At 45.7% G+C, this 22,041-nt stretch overlaps 2 protein-coding genes across 7 annotated transcripts in view; one reads left to right on the forward strand and one right to left on the reverse strand.

Annotated features, from left to right (window-relative positions):
- Nucleotides 1-12,399: 12,399 nt before the first annotated feature.
- On the reverse strand, nucleotides 12,400-20,001 carry CHCHD7 (coiled-coil-helix-coiled-coil-helix domain containing 7). Of its 2 annotated transcripts, XR_006706696.1 has the most exons (5): nucleotides 19,873-20,001; nucleotides 16,611-16,680; nucleotides 15,058-15,156; nucleotides 13,139-13,702; nucleotides 12,400-12,926 (listed from the first exon to the last, which is right to left on the reverse strand). XR_006706696.1 is itself a non-coding variant. In XM_045455199.1 (4 exons), the coding sequence occupies exons 2-4, from the start codon at nucleotides 16,662-16,664 to the stop codon at nucleotides 13,598-13,600; spliced, it is 258 nt and encodes an 85-aa protein (XP_045311155.1). In that variant the 5' UTR covers nucleotides 16,665-16,680; nucleotides 19,873-20,001; the 3' UTR covers nucleotides 12,400-13,597. The 2 variants fall into 2 exon arrangements, 1 of the variants encoding a protein (XP_045311155.1); XM_045455199.1 differs by having other exon boundaries at nucleotides 12,400-13,702.
- Nucleotides 20,002-20,329: 328 nt separating this feature from the next.
- The window catches only part of PLAG1 (PLAG1 zinc finger), a 50,355-nt gene continuing 48,643 nt past the window's right edge, over nucleotides 20,330-22,041 (forward strand). Inside the window, exon 1 of one of the 5 annotated variants that reach the window (XM_045455200.1) lies at nucleotides 20,330-20,591. The gene's annotated coding sequence lies outside the window, so the exon portion shown is untranslated. The remainder of the gene's footprint in view (nucleotides 20,592-22,041) is intronic. The other 4 variants (XM_045455202.1, XM_045455201.1, XM_045455205.1 and 1 more) reach the window with 4 other exon arrangements.

A 22,041-nucleotide genomic window follows, 5' to 3' on the forward strand; every position in this document is an offset into this window, starting at 1 on the left:
GTAATTGAAGTCCTTGTACAAATTTAATTTGTTCTTATTTCAAAATGTGAGCTCACTCACCCACACAAACACTAATTCTCGGATTTTGTTTGCACTGAACTGAAAAACAACTTACTTGGTTGGGACATTTACCCCATCATCGGGGCCTGGATTTGGCTCTGGAAAAGGAGGGACAGGCAGTTTCAGAATAGACTTTAAGGTATTCAGATGCGGATCTATCTTCTCTGGGAGCCGGGAGGCCTGCTTCTGCTGCAGCAGCTTTTCAAAGACTCCTTTAAGGAATTTTACCAGGCCTTCTCCGAGCTGTGCATGCGCCAAAACATATATTGACATGATAAACCACAATGGATTTAAGTGTTTAAAGTCAAAAATACACTTTTAAAAATAAGTACTTAAGTTGGCTGATTGAGCAATATACCTGCCTGCTGAATTGAATTTGTTTAGAATAAACCACAGGGTACACTTTTTCTCAACATTTTCCACGGAAGCCAGGAAAACCAAAGGCGAAAAACACAATTCCGTGAAACATTTCCTCATTTCTACTTTACGGAACAATCGCAACGTGTAGCAGACTGACATAGCCAAGCCAACAAACTCTGACATCTCTGCGAAAATGTTTAGGTTCAAATTCAAATTAAATATGCTTCCTACGCCCTGGCTCGGTACACTTCTTTCTGTCTTACACTTGTCTCTGATACCTCCTTTATCCCCTTCCTGATGTCCAAAAAATCTACTACAAGAGAATCCCCCCAACTTGAAAAAAAAAATTGTTGAAAATGTCAAGTACCCGTTTTTCACCAGTGGGTTCTGTGTTTTCCTGTCCGTGTTAAGAATGGAGGCATCTAGACTGTCTTTTCTCTTCCTTTGGGATGTACAGTTCTTATCACACGTTTCAGTTGTCTCCATCGTTTCCATTCGGGTGGAATACTGTGAAATATTTTGACTTGAGCAACTTCTTGTGTGGGTGGGATTTCTAGGGTGTTCTGAAGTGTAGAGGTGATGCTGTCTCACTCATTCAGGGAGAGAGAGAATCCCAAGCAGGCTCCACCCTGTGAGCACGGAGGCTGATCCGGGGTTCGAACCCACGAACTGTGAGATCATGACGTGAGCCAAAATCAAGATTTGGGCCCTTCACTGACTGAGCCACCCAGGCTCCCTGCCTCCAGCATAGTCTAAGAAGGGGTATATTATCGATTGTTTTGTAAGATTTCAAGCACCAGCTGGAAGCAGCAGAGGGGAGAAAATTTGTTTCAGGAGACAGGTAGTTCGGAGAACCCTTGCTCCCATCATGTCCCCTAGTTCGAAGACGTTCAGTGCGATCACACCGCAGGTGACCCCAAGAAGGTCTCAGAATTTGCCACAAGGGCCCTTGCTCTCCCACGTCTCCAAAACTGGTTCTCTGGTCTGAGGGTGGGACCTAAAGAGAAGTACCCCACTATGGCCCGGTTGTGGAGCAGATCAGAAGTTGTCGAATTCTTCCTATGGCCTACAGGGACCCTCCACATCCTGAGATGTGGATTCATTAGGCTGGCTGGCCTCCGTCCGAGACGAAGGTCTGATACACAATGTGTTTGGCACAGCAGGGCCTCCGGCAGCCAGGACAACGACCAGCATGCTTCCCAAAGGAGGAAGGAGTACTTCCGGAAGGAGGAGAAGAAGCACTTCCTCCTCCTACCTGAGGCTCCATTATTCCAATCTCAAACGGTGTCTTCGTTATTTTATACTAGCCTTCTGATCATGGCTCTGAGCTTGACTATGAGTACACAGTGCAATGTCCTGGAGAAAAGTGAGAAACTGAGGCAATCACGTTCTAAACACGAAACCAGATGCTCACGGACAACTAACTGGATTTTTCACCTAGGACCTTTGGATCCCGTGTGGGAAGAGATTTTCTTCAGAGGTGTTTGGCATTCTATAGATTCAAAAGCGAAAGTGTCTTTGAATTCAAAAACTTCATGCGCAGCCTTTGCTCATTTTATTTTTTTAACTTCACATTTTTCGATGTTGTGAAACAAACACCCTCTTTCCAGAATTTGAATCTAAACAAGAACAAAAGTATAAGCTAATCAATAGGAGTATCCACAGAGCTTGTAATAGGACATTGATTTGATATGGACTCTTTGCTCATTTTATGTATGAAAACGACACCTACTTACTCCTTGTGGTTTATGGTTTTAAAGTTCATTGTACTTACTCATGGTCCTGCCCTCACTGTTGTCCTTTGCTGTCTGGATCCTACAACGCTTTGACACTGCTTTTCGTTGGTGCATTTTCATTGCCTCAATAAACATCATTGCCAAGCTCGCTCTCTCTCTCTCTCTTTTTTTTTTTTTTGAAAGAGATGGGGAGCATGGAGAGCATGAGCAGGGGAGGAGCTAAGAGAGAGGGAGAGAAAGAATCCCAAGCAGGCTCCATACTCTCAGCATGGAACCCAACACAGGGCTTGCAATGAACTGTGAGATAATGACCTGAGCCAAATTCAAGAGTTGGTCACTTACCCAACGGAGCTACCCAGGCACCCCGATTTCCAAGTTCTTTAAATGCTTCTTCCTGCTGTCATAGGGACATTCATATGACCTCTTTTTACTTCCACATCCTAAAACCTAGGAGATGTTCATTAGAAAAGCAAAGTCACCCATTTGGGTGGTGGCCCCAACAACCGCCAGGGAAGATTGAGCTCTGTTGCCCGTGGCTATTGGCCATTGCCAATGCATCCCCTACCCCTTGCCCCCTGCATCACATTACTCCTCACCGTTCTCTTGCCTTCAGGGTCCTTTTTTTTTTTTACAGCACTTATAACTTTCTAATATGCTATCTAGTTCATTTGTTGTGTTTATTGCTGATTGTCTCTCCCTCACACTACAATCAAATAACTCCCAGGAGAGCAGGAGTCTTGGCCTATTTTGTGTAGTAATACATCTCATTTGCTTTAAATCTCTTTAAGGACGGTGTAGCACATATGGTAGGAATTCAATAAGTATTTGCTGTACAAATGAATAAATGCCACAAGACAGGTACTTCTCTAACGCTTAGGTCATAAAGCCTTCCTTACTGACTGCTAAATCGTTTCCTTGGTTACTTTCTTCATCTCCAGGTGTTGAACATTGGCAACATTTTAGCCTCTGTTCATGTCTTTCTTGTACAATCCCCTGTGGCTCAGGACTTTTACCTAAACACCCCCATTTCTCGGATCCATTCTGACCCATATTCTTCAAAGTGCCCCATGTTTCAATATATAATGCATATTCACTCTTGATTACTCACCCCTTTTAAGTAAATCCACCCCATCGCTTGTCTTACGGTTTAGGGAAGAATTCAGAACTTCAGAGCCATAAACATTTCAGGACAAAGGTTTCTATTCAAATTAACATAATGCTCTATCTTTGTAAATATGTTGTCTTCTTGAAATTATTGAGTTGCCAAACCATACAATCTCATGCATCTGGCCCTCTCCCTTGCAGATACTTAGATAATAAAATTACTGTAATTAGTTTGGTAATCACTCAGCACTAAAAAGAACCTCTTACTCAAGAGTTCTATTTTGAGAGTACGAGGAGTTCAACAACATGGAAGTGGATAGTTGGGTTTTTTGTTTTTTTTTAATGTTTTATTTTAGTTTTTGAGAGACAGAGATAGATAAAGAGAGAGACAGAGCTCAAGCAGGGGAGGGGCAGAGAGAGAGGAAGATAGAGAATCTGAAGCAGGCTCCGGGCTCTGAGCTGTCAGCACAGAGCCCAATGAGGGGATCCAACCCACGAACCATGAGATCATGACCTGAGCCGGAGTTGGATGCTCAACCGACTGAGCCACTCAGGCACCCCGAAAGTAGATAGTATTGATCTACTGTTCCAGCAAATAAAAACAAAGTATAAGGTCCTTGATTCTCAAATTTTAAAGCCCGCTATTTGAATGAAGATTTCATAATTCCCTTCTTACTTTTCCTTCTCTTCAAAAGGTAGGAATAGAGAATACAGATAAGTAATATGTATTGGTGCTGCCTGACTTGGTCGCTATCCTCAGCTTTTTACAGGTATCGTCTTTTTCAATTCAACCACCCTCTGAAGTTGGTATTTTAGAGTTGCAGAACTAGATACTTTTACATTGAGCAATTTGTCCAAAGCCTACGGCTTCGGAGAGCTTAGGATATTTAGAAAGAAGTACGGTCATAAATCTAGGCAGGACAAAGCAAAGCCCACACCTTCACCCACCAGCTGCACACATCCCATACCGTCCCTTCTGTCTGCAGCCTTTGACGTCTTCCCTCCCCCATGCCAAAATGATAAATAAAGGATTTTTAAAAAGAGGTAGAGGTAAGTGACCCTAATAACTATCTCTAAACACCCTTGTGCTAGATACCAGGGGTCCTAAGATCCGTGAAGGCCTGGAGGTGTAGACCCCATGGTCAACAGGACTGCGGAAGAATCAACCAGCCCGGGCTTTGTCGTGTTGTCAGTGTTTGGTTTTGTTTTCCTGAGAGGTAAAGAAATGTAGTTCATTGAGGTTGTGTAAGACATTCTTCAAAAGTGGGAATTACATACAGAAGCTGTCAAGGGTTTGGAATGCTGTTCTACAAGGCGACATACACATCTGAAATGAAAGACACAGAGAGACAAGATGACACTCTAGTTGCCAAGTCTATGAACTATAAATTCAAAACACCCCCCGCCCTAATCCACGGTTCTCCAAGTCCTTAAGGAGCCTATGTAGGGGTCAGGAAGGTCTTTGGGACAACAAAATGACAAACCCAGCCTTTTCATCCCGGAGAAAAGTCCACTCTGCGGATCACCCAGACCTTCGTGCCCCTCTCCCTTGCTACTTCACGACAAAGAACACTGTCATCTCTCACTAATGTCACATCTTACTTCAAGAGCAGAAAATGGAGACAGGGCTGACAGGGCGCACGGAATCAAGCGTTTCGAATGACTCCTTAGAGTCAATGAATGGTTCCGCGGAGAATCCGCTATACAACCCGTGATGCTGATTAATTTGTAAATTTCCTCCTCGAGTATAAATTTTCTCATTCACTTTTCCATCCCCTACAGAAGCCTTTTATTTGTGTGCACATTCAGCAAGTGCTAAATGGCGAAATGAACAGTAATCTGAATAATGGCCACAGTCAGGAGCCGCAAAGAAAACGAAAGACGCTGAGGAGGCAAAGTTCACCGCAGGGAAAATGGGAGTGGGTGGTGGGGGCGGTGGATGGAGGCAAGTTTTCTTAAGCGGCAAGGGTCTGTCTCGTGTCTGCAAGCCAAGGAGAGCACCGATTTCACGGGGTTGGGGGGCAGTTTAGATCCGCCCGTGTTTCTGACAACACCTTGTAGATTGCAGGATGCTGCGCTCGCGAGGAGCATAACTGTCTCTGTTTCTGCAGTTCGGTGCAGGACGTGATTGACACAACCCTCGTGTACGACGCAGGGACGAAACGACAGGCACCAACACATAATCGTGGGCAGTCAACTGGAGCTGCTCGCAGCAAGAAGGCACAGGGAAGGTAGAAGAGGGGGGAGCTGTGTGTGAGGCTGGAGTGATCCGGGGACTCAGAGTGCGGGATAGAGCTGACATGCAAAGTCTTCGGGCTGTCACAAGAGCTAGAGGCGATCCCTAAAGGGAAGGGGGGACAGTTTTTGAAGGGAGGGAAAGGAGAGGGCTCCTGTTCGTGGGTAGAGGGACAATCTAGCCAAGAGTCAGCTTTATTTGTGCATGTCACGCCCTGAACACTGACGGATATTTTCTTCTGGGTGACTGAGTAAACATTTCCAGTCCATCCGAAATGAATTTTCTTGTTCTTGCTTATTGCAGCCTTCAGGAGTATATGAAGCATCTAGGGTAGTGTTACGGCATGAATGAGAGAAAAAATATGGGGAGAGAACATTCTGGGCCAGATTTTATTGTGGAACTGTAAACGTGAAGGAGAGAAATAAAACAACAATTTGGCTTTTTGTAATCACTTCTAGCACAGATGGAGTTTGGGGAGCATCTTAGGGGGGACCTGCCGGGGGTGGGGGGAATTGAGTGAAAAGGTTAGAGTAATTGAAATTGTAGCTTTCCCAGAGTAGACCAAGAATAATCTAGGCTTTCACTTATTACAAATAAGTTAAGTGGATCTATTTTTTATAAATGTGTTTCATATATTAATATCTACATTCACAACACATGTGGAACTTTCCGTGGGTTTCACAACAACCTATGAGATAGGGCACTTTGGGGCGTCTGGGTGGCTCAGTCAACTGAGTTGGGCGTCCGACTTCAGCTCAGGTCATGATCCCACGCTTCGTGAGTTCGAGCCCTGCATCAGGCTCTGTGCTGACAGCTCAGAGCCTGGAGCCTGCTTCGGATTCTGTCTCCCTCTCTCTCTGCCCCTCCCCTGCTTGTACTGTCTCTGTCTCTCTCTCAAAAATAAACATTAAAAAAATTTTGTTTAGGGGCACCTGGGTGGCTCAGTTGGTTAAGGGCCCAACTTCGGCTCAGGTCATGATCTCACAGTTCGCGAATTCGAGCCCCATGTCGGGCTGTGTGCTGAGAGCTCAAGGCCTGGAGCCTGCTTTGGATTCTGTGTCTCCCTCTCTCTCTGCCCCTCCCCTGCTCATGCTCTGTCTCTCTCTGTCTCCAAAATAAATAAAACATTAAAAAAGAATTTTTTTTCAATTTTTTTAAAGATAAGGCATTTTTAAAAATCTAATATTCACAGTAGGCAAGGCTCTAAAGGCTGACGCTATTTACTGCACAGGCAGCGCACGGCAGAGCCAGAATGCAAATCCAGATATGTTGATTCCAGACGCATTCCATTTCCAATCATGTCATGTTTTACCTCTGTGTATTAAGCAGGATTTTTGGGGTTAAGCTCCGGCATCGGAAACTTTATTTTCGTCATTCCTGATCTTTGTATTCTCCAGGGCTCACTGGCCATCCATAGCCAGCACCCTGCACCCATTTGAATCACCCCGTCTTTTCTCTCAGCCCCTCATCAACCTCGTCAGGCCCTCCCCCCACCCCTGCCTACACTTCCCTGAAATCGGCCCACTTTCCCGAATCCTGCCAACGAGATGCTGTGAAATGACCCTTACTTTCTTTTTCTTTCTCTGGAGAGCTACCAGTATTGGTGGAGGAATCTGAGTTGATCCCAAGCCCATTTATTTAAGGGCTCTAAACGTCATGATAAAAGAAACAAAAATCGAGCCCCTGGAGTTTTGGTAGACGGACAGATTTTTAGATGTAATTTACAAGTCTTCCTGGAGGAAAACAGGTGCTTATTCAATTCAACTTTCTCATGCACTTTTACATCCTTCCAGAAGCATACGAGACTTTGCATTTCGGGGTGCAAGAGCTTCCACCCAGGTGACAGACGAAAGGCCCAGCACCCTGAAAGACGGGCAGCAGCCTTGCGGGGTCTGAAGGCGAGAGGCCACTTGTGATATTAGACCTGCTAATGAAAACGGTCCAGTGCTTGTAGCTGAAAGGCAGATCAAGCCCACCTCTTTTTCAATCTTTTTTAATGGTTATTTTTGAGAGAGAGAGAGAGAAAGAGAGAGAGACAGAGAGACAGAGTGTGAGTGGGGAGGGGCAGAGAGAGAGGGAGACGCAGAATCGGAAGCCGGCTCCGGGCTCTTGAGCTGTCAGCACAGAGCCCGACGCGGGGCTCGGACCCACAAACCGCGAGATCATGACCTGAGCCAGCCAGAGGTGCCCCAAGCCCACCTCTTTTTAGCTCCTTTGCAGAATAAAACATTTGACGCCGAGTGCCGGTTCTCATTTTCTTATTCTGCAAAATAAAAACAGAAGGTGAGACATTAATAGAACGTGTGGGCAACTTTAATTGCCTAATTTTACATCGGATTGTGTACGCAGCTCCCCGGGGAATACGCGGTGAGTGTCACTGCAGAGATGGGAGGAGGATGAAGAGATGACATCAATTCTGACTGGCGGTACTGGAGACGACACATGCGAGCTGAACCTGAAGGCAGCATTCAACTGCAGCCCTTGAGGGACGGCTGTTCAGGTTGAGAAAATGGGGCGTGGTCGGCCAATGTAGAATGTGACAGCGGAAAGGATACGGCCAGACCTTTTCCTGCCTGTCTCCCTCACCGAAGTCTAAGGTCTTTGAGGACACAATCTTGGCCTTGTATGTCCTAAAGCAGACTTGCTCCCACCTTCCTCAAGCCTGCAAGCACCCTTCACAAACGTCCCCAGATCTCAGAGGACCTTGTAAACCAAAGGAAGGAATCTGGACATTTATCATGAGGAAATGGACAGGACTTGGAAATTGAAGTCGGACTTACTGTCTTTGCATTCTGGAAAGGCTCTCCTGGCTGCCGTGCGGAAAAGGAACTGCGAGTCAGGCAGGAATTTACGGAGGAAAACAGTTGAGAGGGGGGTTGCAGTGATCCAGCATCATTGTAAGACCCCGTCTCCGCACCTCCAGAATTATTCTTCTAAACACAAACTGGATTTGACCCTCTCCAACTCAACACAGTTCGTAGCTTCCCTTTATGTACAGAATAAGGTTTAAAGTCTCAAGTAGGGCCTTCGAGGCCCCTCATGGGTACCTACTCTACCCGTCTACGTTTTTCCCTTCACATGCTCTGGCCTCAGTCAGTAAGGACTAATCCCCGAATACCCCACATACACGTGCCCCTGTGTGTTTATGAAGGAACTTACCCTCTTATTCCTACTGTGGTTCTCCTTTCCTTCTCCCGCACAGCCCAGTGAAGTTCTTTGAGGGCCAGATGGTTGACTTATTCATGCATGTTCCTCCACCCCCTTTAGCCCTAGCACTTTGTACATTATAGGCAAATATTTGTTGAGCAGAATTGAACTGTAATAACAGTACTTGTACTTGGATTCATTTAATATTTATTGAGCACCAGAAACCATAAACAAAAAAAGATGGATCCATTTAATTACATTAAAATGTAAAACACGGTATAGCAATTCTAAGTTAAAAGACAAAATATACAAGTTACAAATGGCAGAGAGGCAGATTCCTTACTATCCCAAGAGGCCCCCAAATCATTCACACCAAATATCTAAAAAAAAAAAAAAAAAAAAAAGTGGGCAAAGGAAATAAATACACTCATTCCATTCCATTTTTCACTCATCAATTGTAAGGATGAAAGGGCTGTAAAGCACTCAGTGGGACTGAGGGTGTGAGGAAGGAAACACTCACAGGCTTTGTTCATGGGAGTAGAAATTGGGCTGCTCCCCCAGGGACGGTGATTTGTCAATACCTACAATATTTAAAATGCAGACGCCTTTAACCTAGAAATACTTCTTCTTAGAAATGCATTATAGAGTTCGAACAGAACAAGCCAAGAGCCGTATGTAAAGATGTTTGCTGCAACCCTGTCTCTAAGAGAAAACCGTCAATGGGAGACTGGTTCAATGACACTGAACTACACAAGGGAAAACTGCAGCCATTGGAAGAAATGGAGTAGGGGCCTGGGTGGCTCAGTCGGTTAAGCATCCGACTTCGGCTCAGGTCATGATCTCAGTTTGTGAGTTCGAGCCCCTCATTGGGAGCCTGGAACCTGCTTCAGATGCCGTGTCTCCCTCTCTCTCTCTGCCCCTCCCCTGCCCGTACTCTGTCTCTCTCTCAAAAATAAATAAACATGGAAAAAAAGAACCGGAGCAGATCTATAATCACTGGTGGAGAATTATTCCAAACTATACAACTAAGTGGAAAAAGCAAGGTACCTCCAGCTTAACGCCCTATGATGCTTCTTTTGTGCAAAACAAACACATACACAGATATGCCTGTATCTGCAATAAAAAACTTGAAAACTTTTTGACGCCGGCTGCTTCTGGGCAGATTTACATTGTAATGCCTTTTGCATTGTGTGGACCTTTGAATATCGCGTACCCATTTGCATCGTCCGAGCACGTTTTTTCAATGTGTTCGACTTCAAAAGCCACCCCTCCCCCCAACAGGTGCACAACTGTTGATCATTCACACACACTAGAAGTTTACCAGGTACTATGGATATATAACCATGAATGACCTTGCTTGTATCCTCCAAGAGCTTTCAAGTAGGAAGTGCTTCTTAAGACTACACACACAGTGTGCCACGCTCACCCATTACACGGATAATCTACAATGAGATGCGCCCCCCCCCCCAAGGGTGAGAGGCACGTGAACACAGTAAAACACCTTCTACATATTTTGTTAGTTGATAGTTGACATCAAAGCTTTGTCTGACTTGAAAATTTTCTCCAGACACCAACAAACAGCCCCATACAATTGATTTCTCAGGTTAATCAGCTCCGCTTCTCCTGGAGTAGTGTCTTCGAGAAAGAGAAATACAATAGTGGCAAATGTAACAGCTGGGTGATGAACCCCTGGGACTCTGCCCCTCCAGAGTGGTGCAACAGGTTCTTGCACAATCTGGTTCCAAGAAGAGTATACTGAAGTTATCAGGGTATGTGTAAAGACACAAACAAGGGATTAGGGAATTACTAAAGGCAAACTTAGAACCGAACAACCTTGCCTAAGTGGAGCCATGTTATGATTACGTACATTAAGGATTTGTTGGTCAAAAGTCCCCAATGAGTTTGTCACCAATGGTGCCTCATAGAACGCGCTCAGACACACGTTCAAAGAACTATGCCATTCCTGCACAGCTATAGTCATCAAGACAGTGTGGCTAAAGACAGACATACAGGTCAATGGCACAGGATTCCAAGTCCAGAAATAGACTGACGTACACAATCGATTTGCAGTAAGAGCGCCAAGACAATTCAACAGAAGAAAGCACAGCCTTTACAATAAAAGGTGCTGGGACCTGGACAGCGACATACAAAACAATGAAGTTGTGGACTCCTACCTCACACCACATACAAAAATGAACTCAAAAGGGATCAGAGACCTGAACATGAGAGGCAAAACTGTACCACTCCTAGAGGAAACACAGATGCAAATTCCCGTGACCTTGAGTTAGGCAACGCCTTCTTAGATATGTCACCAAAAGCAACAAAAGAAAAACTAAATTGGACTTCATCAAAATTAAAAGTTTTGGGTTTCAGGAGCACCTGCGTGGCTCAGTTCCTGAAGCAGCCGCCTTCAGCTCAGGTCGTGATCTGGCGGTTTGTGAGTTCGAGCCCTGTGTCGGGCTCTGTGCTAACAGCTTGGAGCCTGGAGCCTGCTTCGCATTCTGTTTTCCCTCTCTCTCTGTCCCTCCCCTCCTTGCTCTCTCTCTCAAAAATAAACAAACATTAGGAAAAAAATTTTTTTTAATTTTGTTTCAAAGGACATCATGAAGTAAAAATACAACCCACAGAATCGGAGAAAACATGTGTAAACCACGTATCTGATAAGGGACTTGGATTTAGCACCTATAAAGAACTCTCACAATTCAGTAATAAAGATACACCACCCAACTTAAAAATAGGCAAAGGATCTAAATGAACATTTCTCCGAAGAAGATACGTGACCGGCCAATAATCACATAAAAAGATGCTCCACATCACTAGCCTTTGGGGAAATGCAAACCCAAACCACACTCTGATACCAGCTCGCACGCGCTAGGATGACTGTAACCAAAGGCGGATAATAAGTGTTAACAAGGATGTGGAGAAACCGGAACTCTCGTACATTGTAAAATGGTGCTACCACTTTGGTAGATAGTTGGTCAGTTCTTCAGATGGTTAAACACAGTTACTGTACGACCTAGCCTTTCACCTCCAAGGTAGGTGTACATTCAAAAAGAAATGAATGCCCACACCAAGACTTGTACCCCACTGTTCAACAAACAGCAGGACTCATCACAGCCCCAAAACGGAGACAACCCAAATACCCATCAACTGATGAACGGATCACAAAAAACGTGGTACATCCATACCATGGAATGTTATCCAGCAATAAAAAGGAACGAGGTGCTGATACGTGCTGCGTGAAGGAGCCTTGAAGACATTGGGCTAAGGGAAAGAGGCCAGTCGCAAAAGAGCACACATGGCAGGGCTCCATTTATATAAATGATCAGAATAGGCAATTCTAGAGGCAGAAGGCCGTTGCCTAAGTGTCGGAAAGGTGGGGAGAAAGGGAGGTGTGAGGAGGAAATGAAGAATGTGTTCTTTCTGGGGTGAAGTGATTTACTACCAATTGTGGTGATGACGGAAAACCATCAGAGTCCCACTTTAAACAGATGACTTCTGCGGTATATGAACTGTATCTCAACAAAGTTGCTATTTAAAGAAGAAACGAAAAGAAAAAGAGTGAGGCCGGGACAAACAGCGCCGGGATGAATGTTGATGTTGGTATGTACGTTTAAAGAGGGGACATTAACATTCCAAGCCCTTAAAACGGCATGCTTAAAATACTGAAATGCTGATCACACAAGTATGTATGAATGTCTTGTCAGGTCCTTTTTCAACCCATCATTTTTAGAGCAATCAATACAAATCAAGGGATTTCTCAAACAGTCCATCTTTTATTCAAACAGAATCACATTTAACAATCAGGGTCAGATGGCTTAAAAACATCTGACCTGGGTTTTGGACAAAGACCAACGAGACGGATAGTTTATGGTCAGCAGCCTTTAAAATAATACTCTTGACCCAGCGCCAGATAAAGACAAGGGACACAAGCTGTTTTCATTGATTTTTTTGTATACATTAAATATTATTAAATAATATGTTATAAAACTGTTCTGTAAATGAGACAAACTGGATTTAAATAGCTGGTGGGTATGAGAGTTGCCACACGACTTGCCCCCATCACCATACTGAATGCTGTTGTGTTTACGGCAGAAAACGGAGTGGGGCTCTAGTCTCATCCCAGTGCGTTCACCTATGAACCCCTGTATCCTTCCTACCCATCTCTTCCTGCAAAGAGAAATCCCACTTCGAAGAGAATCATCTTTTTCCCATGACTGCGCTTTAAGAATACTATCCCTTCAGAAGGTTATCCAACACGTGTGGATTTCAGTCACGGAATCCTTGAAGCCTCCCCTTACGGAAAGAAAAGAAAACCAGTTCTTGGGCCTGCCATTTGTCTAAGACAACCCCCCCCCCCCGCACTCCTGCTTCCCCGCCTAGTCAACATACTAACCTTATTTAAACAGAGGTAAGGGAGTGAAGCGAGGGTTGGGGTCTTGCTTTGCACTGAGCCGGAGATTTGAGGCCCGCCGCCCAGCCACCCTGAACTCACCTTCCCGGGCTTCTGTCCGCCTCTCCACCGCCACCTCGTACTCTTGGTGGTACAGTCTACAGACCACTCTCCAGACCCAGCTCGAGCTTTCCTCCCATCGCGTTGCCGCGCACGTCATTTCCCATCCTTGGAAACACCACCTTCCTTGCGCTGCCGCGAAGTCTTTCCTTGTTCTCTGTGCCCGTTACCCGCAGAAAAGCGGGACTCCTCATGTCACCTTTCCTAATGCTCCCTTACCTTCAGGAAGTAACGCGAACTCCGCGGCATGGCACAGCCAGCCGCGGCGGACCACCATCATGGCACTGAGCGCAAACACAGAGGACACGGGGCTAACTTAACTTTGTCTCCCCTTGTAGAGCTGGAGATCTGTCTGCGTAAGGCCCGAAAGGTGTTCAAAGGTCACAGTCACCGTTTATTAAAAATATTCATCTGCTTCTAAGTTAAACAATTTTAATGCAGTCAGTAGGGCATCTTTCCCATCGCCCCCAAGATCTCGTCTCTTTCTGCTGCTGTAGGCATAGACGGCTGCACTCCGTTCTGTCTTCTCTGGATCATGACAGAATTCTGCACGTAGGTTAAAAAAAAAAAAAAAAAAAAAGGAAGGAGAAGAAGAAGAAACCAAAATCAGACACATATTAAATGCTAATCATTTGCCAGTAATTGCTTATTACGTCCTCATAAGGGAAATTCTAAAAACCAAGTGTAAAGAAAAACCAAAAAACTAATTCTCATACTTCGGACAATATTTTCAAGCTATTAACAATTAAATAGAAGTGATTATTCTCATAGGAATCCATTGACAGTAACTGGGCTGGAATATACTGTTTAAGTACGAGAGCACAGGAATCCAGTCCATCAAGAGGACCTACTAAGTGACTGCTAAATGAAACCAACAGTTAATTCAAAAGAGGGACAGGAAGTAGCTGGATCCAGGGCTCAGAGAAAAAGAAATCATATACCGATGTCTCAAGAAAAAGGGGGGCATTTTAACTACCATGGGTGGTGGTGGGAAAGGAGAAGGCAGAAATGGAAACCTTACCCCCCCCCACCCCACCCCCCGGTGAAACAAGAAAATCATTTGCTTTATTCTGGTCCTGGAAGCTCCAACGTGATTCTGAAAAAAGATGTAAGAGGGGCGGTAGCCCCGGGGTCTGGGTGCAGAATACAGTCCCTGGCTCCTTTGGCCCTGGAAGCCACAGGTGTGGGAAGAAGGCTCAGCTAGAGCCCAGGGTTAGTGGAAGTCAGTTCCCCCTGAGGCCCAGGCCCCAGCCTGGGCCAGAGAGGTCAAGGAAGAAGAGGGCTGGAGAGTATGTTCAGTTCCTTAGCGATTGCACCCCAGGAGGGTGTGAGCCTTAGGGTTACCTCCTCACCCTTCTCGGGGGGTACTAGGTTCCCGGGGCCACTTGACAGTCCCTAGGGGTTCAGCCTCGGGGCTCAGCCTTGGCAATCCCAGGGGTCCCTCGCCTTCCAGCTCCAGCTCCTCAAAGGATGAGCCAGTGGTGCCCGACTCACTATGGCTGTGCTCGCTGCGGGTGTCACCATCGTCCCAGCCACGGCTGCTCACCCCGGGGGACAGTGTGGCAGCTGAAGTCTGTGTTACGACAGAACAAGTTATCCAGTCTGCTCCTCTCCAGGAAAAGTGAAATTGTAACAAGCTTATTGTTTTAGGGCTGCAGATCTTACGTGCATAGGAAGACCCACCTAAGTCAGAACTGCGTTGTTATTGCCTGGATGGAGTAGTAGGAGGAGGTGGCCACTTAAGAGCTCTCAAGGATCCTTTAGGGTGCACGCAGGATAGAGCCGAAGTTAAGTTTCCCCAGTCATCACTAAGAAAAGACTGTGGGTACTGACTAAGTTTGGGCTTCAATTTCACGCCTCAGAGAGGAGTTTTAACACAAAGCTAACCGAGCTCGGCTTACCCAGAATTTCCGGCAGTTTTTGTACTTCAGGAAGTAAGTGGAACACTTTTCCCTGTCATAGTTATTTTCATCCATACATCTGGTAGAAGCATCAGATTCCTTAAATATGTAAGATAGGCATCATTTAGGGGGTGGAATGGGATCAAAAATAAATAAATAAATAAAAAATCCCAAACTTCTGAGGCTCCTTCCCCCCAAAGCAGGTAACATGAACTCGTTCCTTTCTGTTCATTTTAACGAACGCGTCATGAACAAACACTGAATTATCTTTCCGACTATCCCAGTACTCATTCTGCTCAGAGCAGACATCTTCCTTTTCATAGTCTGGGTCAGTTTTCTGAATATCTGATCACAGGAACTTGAGCCGGAGCACTGACTGAGATCATTTACCCCAGTGAGTGTTTAACAAAGAAGCTAAGGCAAGGTGCAACGTGCTCGAAATCACTACTGCGCAGCACAGAGTCAAAACCCAGTCTCCCAGTTCCACTTGGCTGTTTGATGTTAAGCTGGTTTCGAGAGCCCAAGTAAGTCGCTAATAACTGGTCTACATCAAGGCAACTTAAATTACCACCACTCATCTCGATGTATTTTTGGCTATCACTCACTGCGTTACGCAAGTACATATACGATTATGTATGCCGTTTTAATAGATATCATTAATATCACTTCAAAACCTACGTGAGCAACACAGGGCTGTGAGTTCAAAGGAGAGTAGCAGCCATTTGGGAATTAAAATTAAGCTGTCTAAACCGGAAGTAGATTGGATAACAAACTTCAAAGTGAAAAGTAGGATTCTGAGAGGTCATCGAAAGGAAAGCGTTAACTAAAGGGGTAGGTAATTTGCTGCACAGCTCTAAGAAACACAGTCTCTCTAGACAGACTGAATAAAGCTGTTGAAAACAGATCTGATACACGAAGCAAAGCGAAATTTCTACGCCAAATATTTAACGAGTGTGTATATTTGAAAAATGTATATAGGATCAGGGAATAGCACCAGTCATAGGAGACTGCGTTATCCCAGGGTAACAAAGCCACAAGTCAGTATTGCTGGTCACACCACATACATGCCAATAAAACCTTATTATTACAACCAAACGTTTTGCTTATATGATAACCTTTGTGGAAATCTTTAGGCTTTAAATGGGCACATTCTATTATAGGCCCTTATTCTCAGCCAGGCTGTCTCAAGGACATGATGAAATTATTGCTATTAAAACATAAATTTCAGTGGCAGTTTAAAAACATAGTTTGCAACTTTCCATTTCTGGACCAAAGATTTTCCTTGCTGTTAACCTATGCCTGTCTGGAGTTTCAGTGACAGCTAAATGCTTGCATGTTATACAAGCAACAGTAAACTCAGAAAAGGTGAATCTTTGTCAGCTAAATTATGAACACCTAAAAATGTTCTAGTGAAATGAGGATACGCTGGCCAGGAATCTTTTTTGTATTGAAATAACTTTATTCAAGAACCGCAGAAAACAGATACCCACAAAAGCAGAACAAGCCTGTTTTTCCAACTTAACCTCATGAAAATTAAAAGCAAACCACCTTACCGACAAGCAAGGGTTTATGTCTGGATCTCTCAGCCGCCGTGCTACCATAGGCATCCTAACAGGTTTCTTACTGCAGGCAGACGTTGGAGAAAAGAGTTACATGGCAAATGAGAGAAAAATAAATCAATACATCTCATTAGACCCACGAGTACTTGAAAAATTAATTTTGGCATAATGATTATCGAGTAAGGAACTTCATATGGCCTCTGTATTCTGAGAATAAACATTTGGATGTGTTTTTCCTTTGTACTGCCATGGTGCCTCAGCACAAGGGCCATATCTAAATTCGCCCGCTGCAAGTTGATCATAATGCCCAAGAGGACAGTTCAGCTATAATTCAGTTTTAGTTTATCTTTATTTCCAAAGGTTAAGCTGTGAAATGTCCTAACAAAACCTGAGAATACAGCGTGCATTCTAACAATTACTTCCTTATTGTACATCGATCAGCATATAAAATGAGTGTGGAGTCATTAAGACAACCCAACTTTAGCAAAAACATTTGTTAACTAAACTTAGAGTGTGTACTCTGTAACCAGCACCAAGGTTGGCCAACATACCAAAAGAACAAAGTGATGGCTCAGCTGACATTTCGAAAAGTTAAAAAAGAAAAACTAAAGCTTTACTTCCAGGGGCGTCTTCTATTTAACTGATACTTCCCTTGGTTTAAAGGAAGTCACAGAATGTTACCGTGGTTCATTAATCTTCCGACTCAAGCCTTGCACATACAGCTCTGCACAAGTCTTTATCGATTAAAGATTGATCACAGTTCCCTAAGAGCCAACCGATGATGATTCTATCAAGTCACAGAGTACTTCCATAATAGGCATGTCAGCTGTACTCTGGGACAACTGCTCTCTCTAATGGAGTTCAACCGAAATTGGCATGTCTATCATCTTCGAAGACATGTCATAGAAAGGAACTAAAAGAGAAAATGTTGAAAAAAAACCAACAACAGTCAACACACTGTTAATTATTTCAAAGTGGCTTTTTTTGTTTTAATACATCGATATTCTATTGATGAGCCACCCGCAAATATTTTTAAATGTTCTGCACTAAGTTTAAGAAGCTGAGTTAACCTGCTCTTGAATCCTGCTCTAGCTTAATCATCTTCCACCTAAAGATTTAAGGCGAAACAAGCAATGATGCAATATGACGTACAAAACACCGCCCAGCAAAGAACCGCATCAGTCAGTATGACCAAAGGTCAGAAATTTTGTATGAAAGGGTTTCTACTTTTCTGGCTCTGGACGACACCATCAAAAAAATATCTGTCATGTTAAAAGAAATAAGGGACACTCAGGAAAATCAATCAAACCCCGTAAGTTCCTAAAAAATGGAGGCATTTGCAGTCAAGGGTTACCTAGTTCAGAGACCAGGCTGTCCAGGCTAAAGGAGATTAATCTTTACAAAGAAGGGTGGAAAAGAGTTTAGTTATTCCAGGATCCTTTAGATTTTAGGAATCCTCTAAGAAATTATTTCATTTTATGATTTTCATTGATCAATACATGAACATACTTAGGGGTGCCTGGGTGGCTCAGACGGTTAAGCATCTGACTCTTGATTTCGGCTCAGGTCTTGATCTCACAGGTTCGTGAGACTGAGCCCCGCACTGGCCTCCATGCTGATGGTGCAAAGCCTGCTTGGGACGTTCTCTCTCCCTCTCTCTCTGCCCCTCCCCTGTTCACACGCGTTCTCTCTCTCTCTCAAAATAAACTTAAAAACAATACATGAATATACCTTAACTAACAGAAACATCGAGGTAAAAAGGAATTTCAAGATGCTGTTCAATTGTATCTAGAAGCTTCTTCCTCTCCCGAATATGATTCTTTTGCAGGCTTGACTTCTTATGAAGAGATAACGATACTAAATAAACTCACATCCTTCTTTTTTTTAACATCCATCCTATGACGTGAGAATACAGAACTCTGCTTAGCTGTTCATACTCCTTATATATCATCTCAACAACGATCAGCTTGGGGCAAAATTCAGGTTGCATGCCTTACATGAAACTGCACTTTCACTGCATTTTAAAATCATCACCAATCAAGAATTCTTTGATAAAAATAACACCTGGGTAACATCACATATACACAAAATCAGGTTTGCAGCATGAAGTTATTCACATTTCATTTCCTTTCTCTTCCGGATTCTAAATACAAGTCAAAGTAAGTTTGGATTTCTAAATGTCACTTTCTTTGCATGAATCCTCAAGTATCACTGGAAATGAAGAGGAAATGTCAATTTACAGTGAGGAAAAGGGCTAAAGGGAAGATCGAGTGTTCCGATAGAGAGGGCTTATCTGCTTACTTTCTGAAGGCACGAAGCAAATATTACAAAGCAAGTTCTTCTTGCAGAGGACAGACAGAAAGAAAACCAAAGATTTGAGGGAGGGGTCACAAAAGCACAGCACATTTGAGGAATAACTCTAAAAATCTCTCCAAAAGGCAAACTGTAAAAAAAAAAAAAAAAAAATATATATATATATATATATATATATATATATATATATATATACACACACACATATATGTCTTGATTTCCCATCCAGTTCACATCCCCACTATGTCTTGATTTCCCATCCAGTTCACATCCCCACTACTCCCCAACTAGCTTTGAAAGGCAAGGGAAAGGGAACGATAGTGAACACGTCCATGCCCACATGCTGGTCAGAGCCCAGGCAAGGTCTGTGGGTCTGATACAACGCAGATGCAACTAGCAGGAAGCTGAAACACGTTATGCCAGAGCCCAAAGCCCTTAACCCACTGCTGGGTGCAGAAAGGCAGGGTCAGGAAGTCAGCATGGCATAGCGGGGCGGAGCGGGGAAGTCGAATGGAGAAACTGGCTGCGAGTCCGCGGCCTCGCTGCCTTCCGCGATGCTGCCTGTCGGTTTAACGGTGGACGACGGGCACAGGTGAACACACCTTGCTTTGACCTTGGATGGAGCCGAGTGGGGCAGGGGGAAAGGAAAAGGCAGGAAATTGGAGGTGGGGGTAGGCAATGACGCCCCAAAGGCCGAGAAACAGAGTGAAGAAAGAGCTAGGGGTGCCCAGGCAGGCCGAGGGTCACCTTCCTCGTCCCCAGCCCGGATAAACCCGAATCGTGGGGAGAAAGAGGGACAGGAAGGGGCCCGCGCTGAGGCAAGGCCTGGTGGTAGGGGCTTCACACCGAAGGAGTGGATTCGGGCCCCGCGGTGGCCCAGGTGCACCCCTCTCTTCTCGCATCCCTGCAGCCGCCGCGGAAGGAGGGGCGGGGGACCACTCACCTCGGGCCGCCGCTTCGCCAGCGCCCAGGCCGTCTCCAGCTCCAAACACGTCAATGGCTCACGCAGCTGGACCTTAAGTAGCGCGCATCCCAACGTGCTGCCCCCGCTCCCCGGCGGCCGCCGGCCCAATCGACGCGCGCCGCCGCCAGACTGACAGCCGAGCCGGGCCCTGCCGGGCGGGGGCGGGCGGGCCTCGCCCCGCCCCCAGCCGGCGGGAGGAGGGCCCAGGCGGGAGGAGTGGGCGGGGCGGAGCCCGCGGTGCCGCCCCTTTCCCCCGCCCCGCCGCGCCCCCCGGGCCGAGGCCCGCCTCTTAACACTTCGGCTTGACAGGCGGCACCGCCGCCCAATCGGCGGGCCCGTCCCTGGCGGCGGCGGCGCCTAGTGGCCGGCCCCGGGGCGGAGCGCGCGCGGGGGGCGGGCACAGCGGCGGGCGGGGACCGGGGGCGGGCCGGCGGGAGGCGGGGGTGGCGGCCGAGCTAGCCGGGGGAGGCGGCGGTGGGCGCGACGTCGGCGGCGGCGGCGGCGGCGGCGGCAGCGGCAGCTGCAAGTTGGGCTGCAGGGGCAGCGCATACACTACAATGGCTGCTGGAAAGAGGCGTAAGGAAACAATTTCCAGGCCCGCCGCGTCCAGCCCGAAATATGAGAAAAAAATTATTAGAAATTCCGCGGGCGGTGTAAAGGCGGCGGACGGGCCGGAGGGAGGATGTTAAAGCCCCGCGGTGAGTTCTCCCGGGGTCCGGGGCGGCGGAGAGGCGTTTAGCGGGAGAAATATCAGGGTTATTTAAATTATGGGACTAGCCGAGGGGGCAGAGGAGCAGCGGCGGCGGCAGGAGGAGGAAAAGTTTGTGCTACTCTCAGCCCCTGCTCAGGACCCCAGAGAGAAAAATAATAATAAAAAATAAAATAAAATAATTAAGCGGGGGTGTGAGGACTCCCGAAGTCGTTTCTGACAGGGCAGGGGGCGATGCGACTGGAGACCCAAAGGTGAGGTCGGTGGGAAAAAAAAAAAACCCTTTATTCAGGGTCTGGAAAGTTTGAAAAGTTTTCCTCCTCCTCCTCCTCCTCCTCTCTGGTGCTGTGAATATTGTGACAGCGGCAGCGGCAGCAGCGAGAGCGGAAGACATTAGAGACCCGAAAAATAAGGGAAAAATTAATATAAATTCAGTTTTGAGAGTAAACTCTCCGCATTTTCCACCAAAACATCCCGGGGGAAGGTCGCTTCCCAAAGGGCCTGGCGGAAACCCGCAGTCGGCAATATTTGGGGGGCACTTTGAGTGACTTGGGGTAACTTTGCCCCTTTTTCAAAAGAGGTTTTTCTTTTTTGGAGAAATGAATTTGTTTTTGCCCTTTCCTCAGGTGGGCGAGTCGGGGTCGGGGTGCGGGGTCTGCGGGGAGGTGTGAGCCCTGGATGTGTGGCTGCGAGGGGGGGGTAGGGGGAGGGGGTGCTAAATGAAAGCAGGAGATCTGCACAGAGCAGGGACAGCTTGTTGTCAGTATCATAAACAACCAAAATGGAGGGAGAACTCAGGCATATAACCAAATAAAAATTTTTTAAAAATCGCAAAAAATCCCTAAAAATCCGGGATGCTCCCCCTTTTCTCGCTAAAGGTAAAAGTATGAACCGCCTTTCCCCTGAAGTCCATTTTGACTTTGCAGGGACCAAGGAGTTAATATTTATTTATTTTTTAAAACTTTCGAAGGGCAAAAGCCTTTTATAACTCAACCGACAATGAGAAAACGTGAAAATCCGATGCAAGAGAAGGAGGGGGAGGGAGGGGGGAGGTGGTAGTGCAGAAACTGCTAAACTTATTGGTAATGTGGACTGATCTGAGATAAGATAAACACTATATTTGCTATTTTATAACTCTCTTTTAATGATCTTTGCGGGGTGGGTGGTTTTTTTTGGTGGAAAAAAAAAGTGATGCCATTTTCTTAATAGAGTTAATACGTGTGATTGGAAGAATAAACCTTTCCGGCTTTAGATTGCATTTTCGTCGCATTTATGTTTCAGGTTTTGTTAGTGGCTCCCTCCTTTCTTTAATCTGGGCTCTACAGAGGAGGGGTAGAGAGGTGATGTTGCACAGAGAGACTGGAGTGCAAGACTGGAGCACCTTTTGGGGAGGGGTGGGGAGTTGCTTGGTTTCTCCCTTCCTGACCCGTTTGCTTCAC

The sequence above is a fragment of the Leopardus geoffroyi genome, chromosome C3 (genome assembly GCF_018350155.1).
Source record: "Leopardus geoffroyi isolate Oge1 chromosome C3, O.geoffroyi_Oge1_pat1.0, whole genome shotgun sequence".
Taxonomy (NCBI): domain Eukaryota; kingdom Metazoa; phylum Chordata; class Mammalia; order Carnivora; family Felidae; genus Leopardus; species Leopardus geoffroyi.

What these genes read in the sequence shown, in the direction of transcription:
- CHCHD7 (XM_045455199.1), bottom strand. Translation starts at nt 16,664, where the DNA reads ATGCCTATGGTAGCACGGCGGCTGAGAGATCCAGACATAAACCCTTGC. An exon ending in ACATAAACCCTTGCTTGTCG is followed by an intron (nt 15,157 to 16,610) that starts GTAAGGTGGTTT and finishes TACATATTTAAG; the next exon opens with GAATCTGATGCTTCTACCAG. An exon ending in AAAACTGCCGGAAATTCTGG is followed by an intron (nt 13,703 to 15,057) that starts GTAAGCCGAGCT and finishes ACCTACGTGCAG; the next exon opens with AATTCTGTCATGATCCAGAG.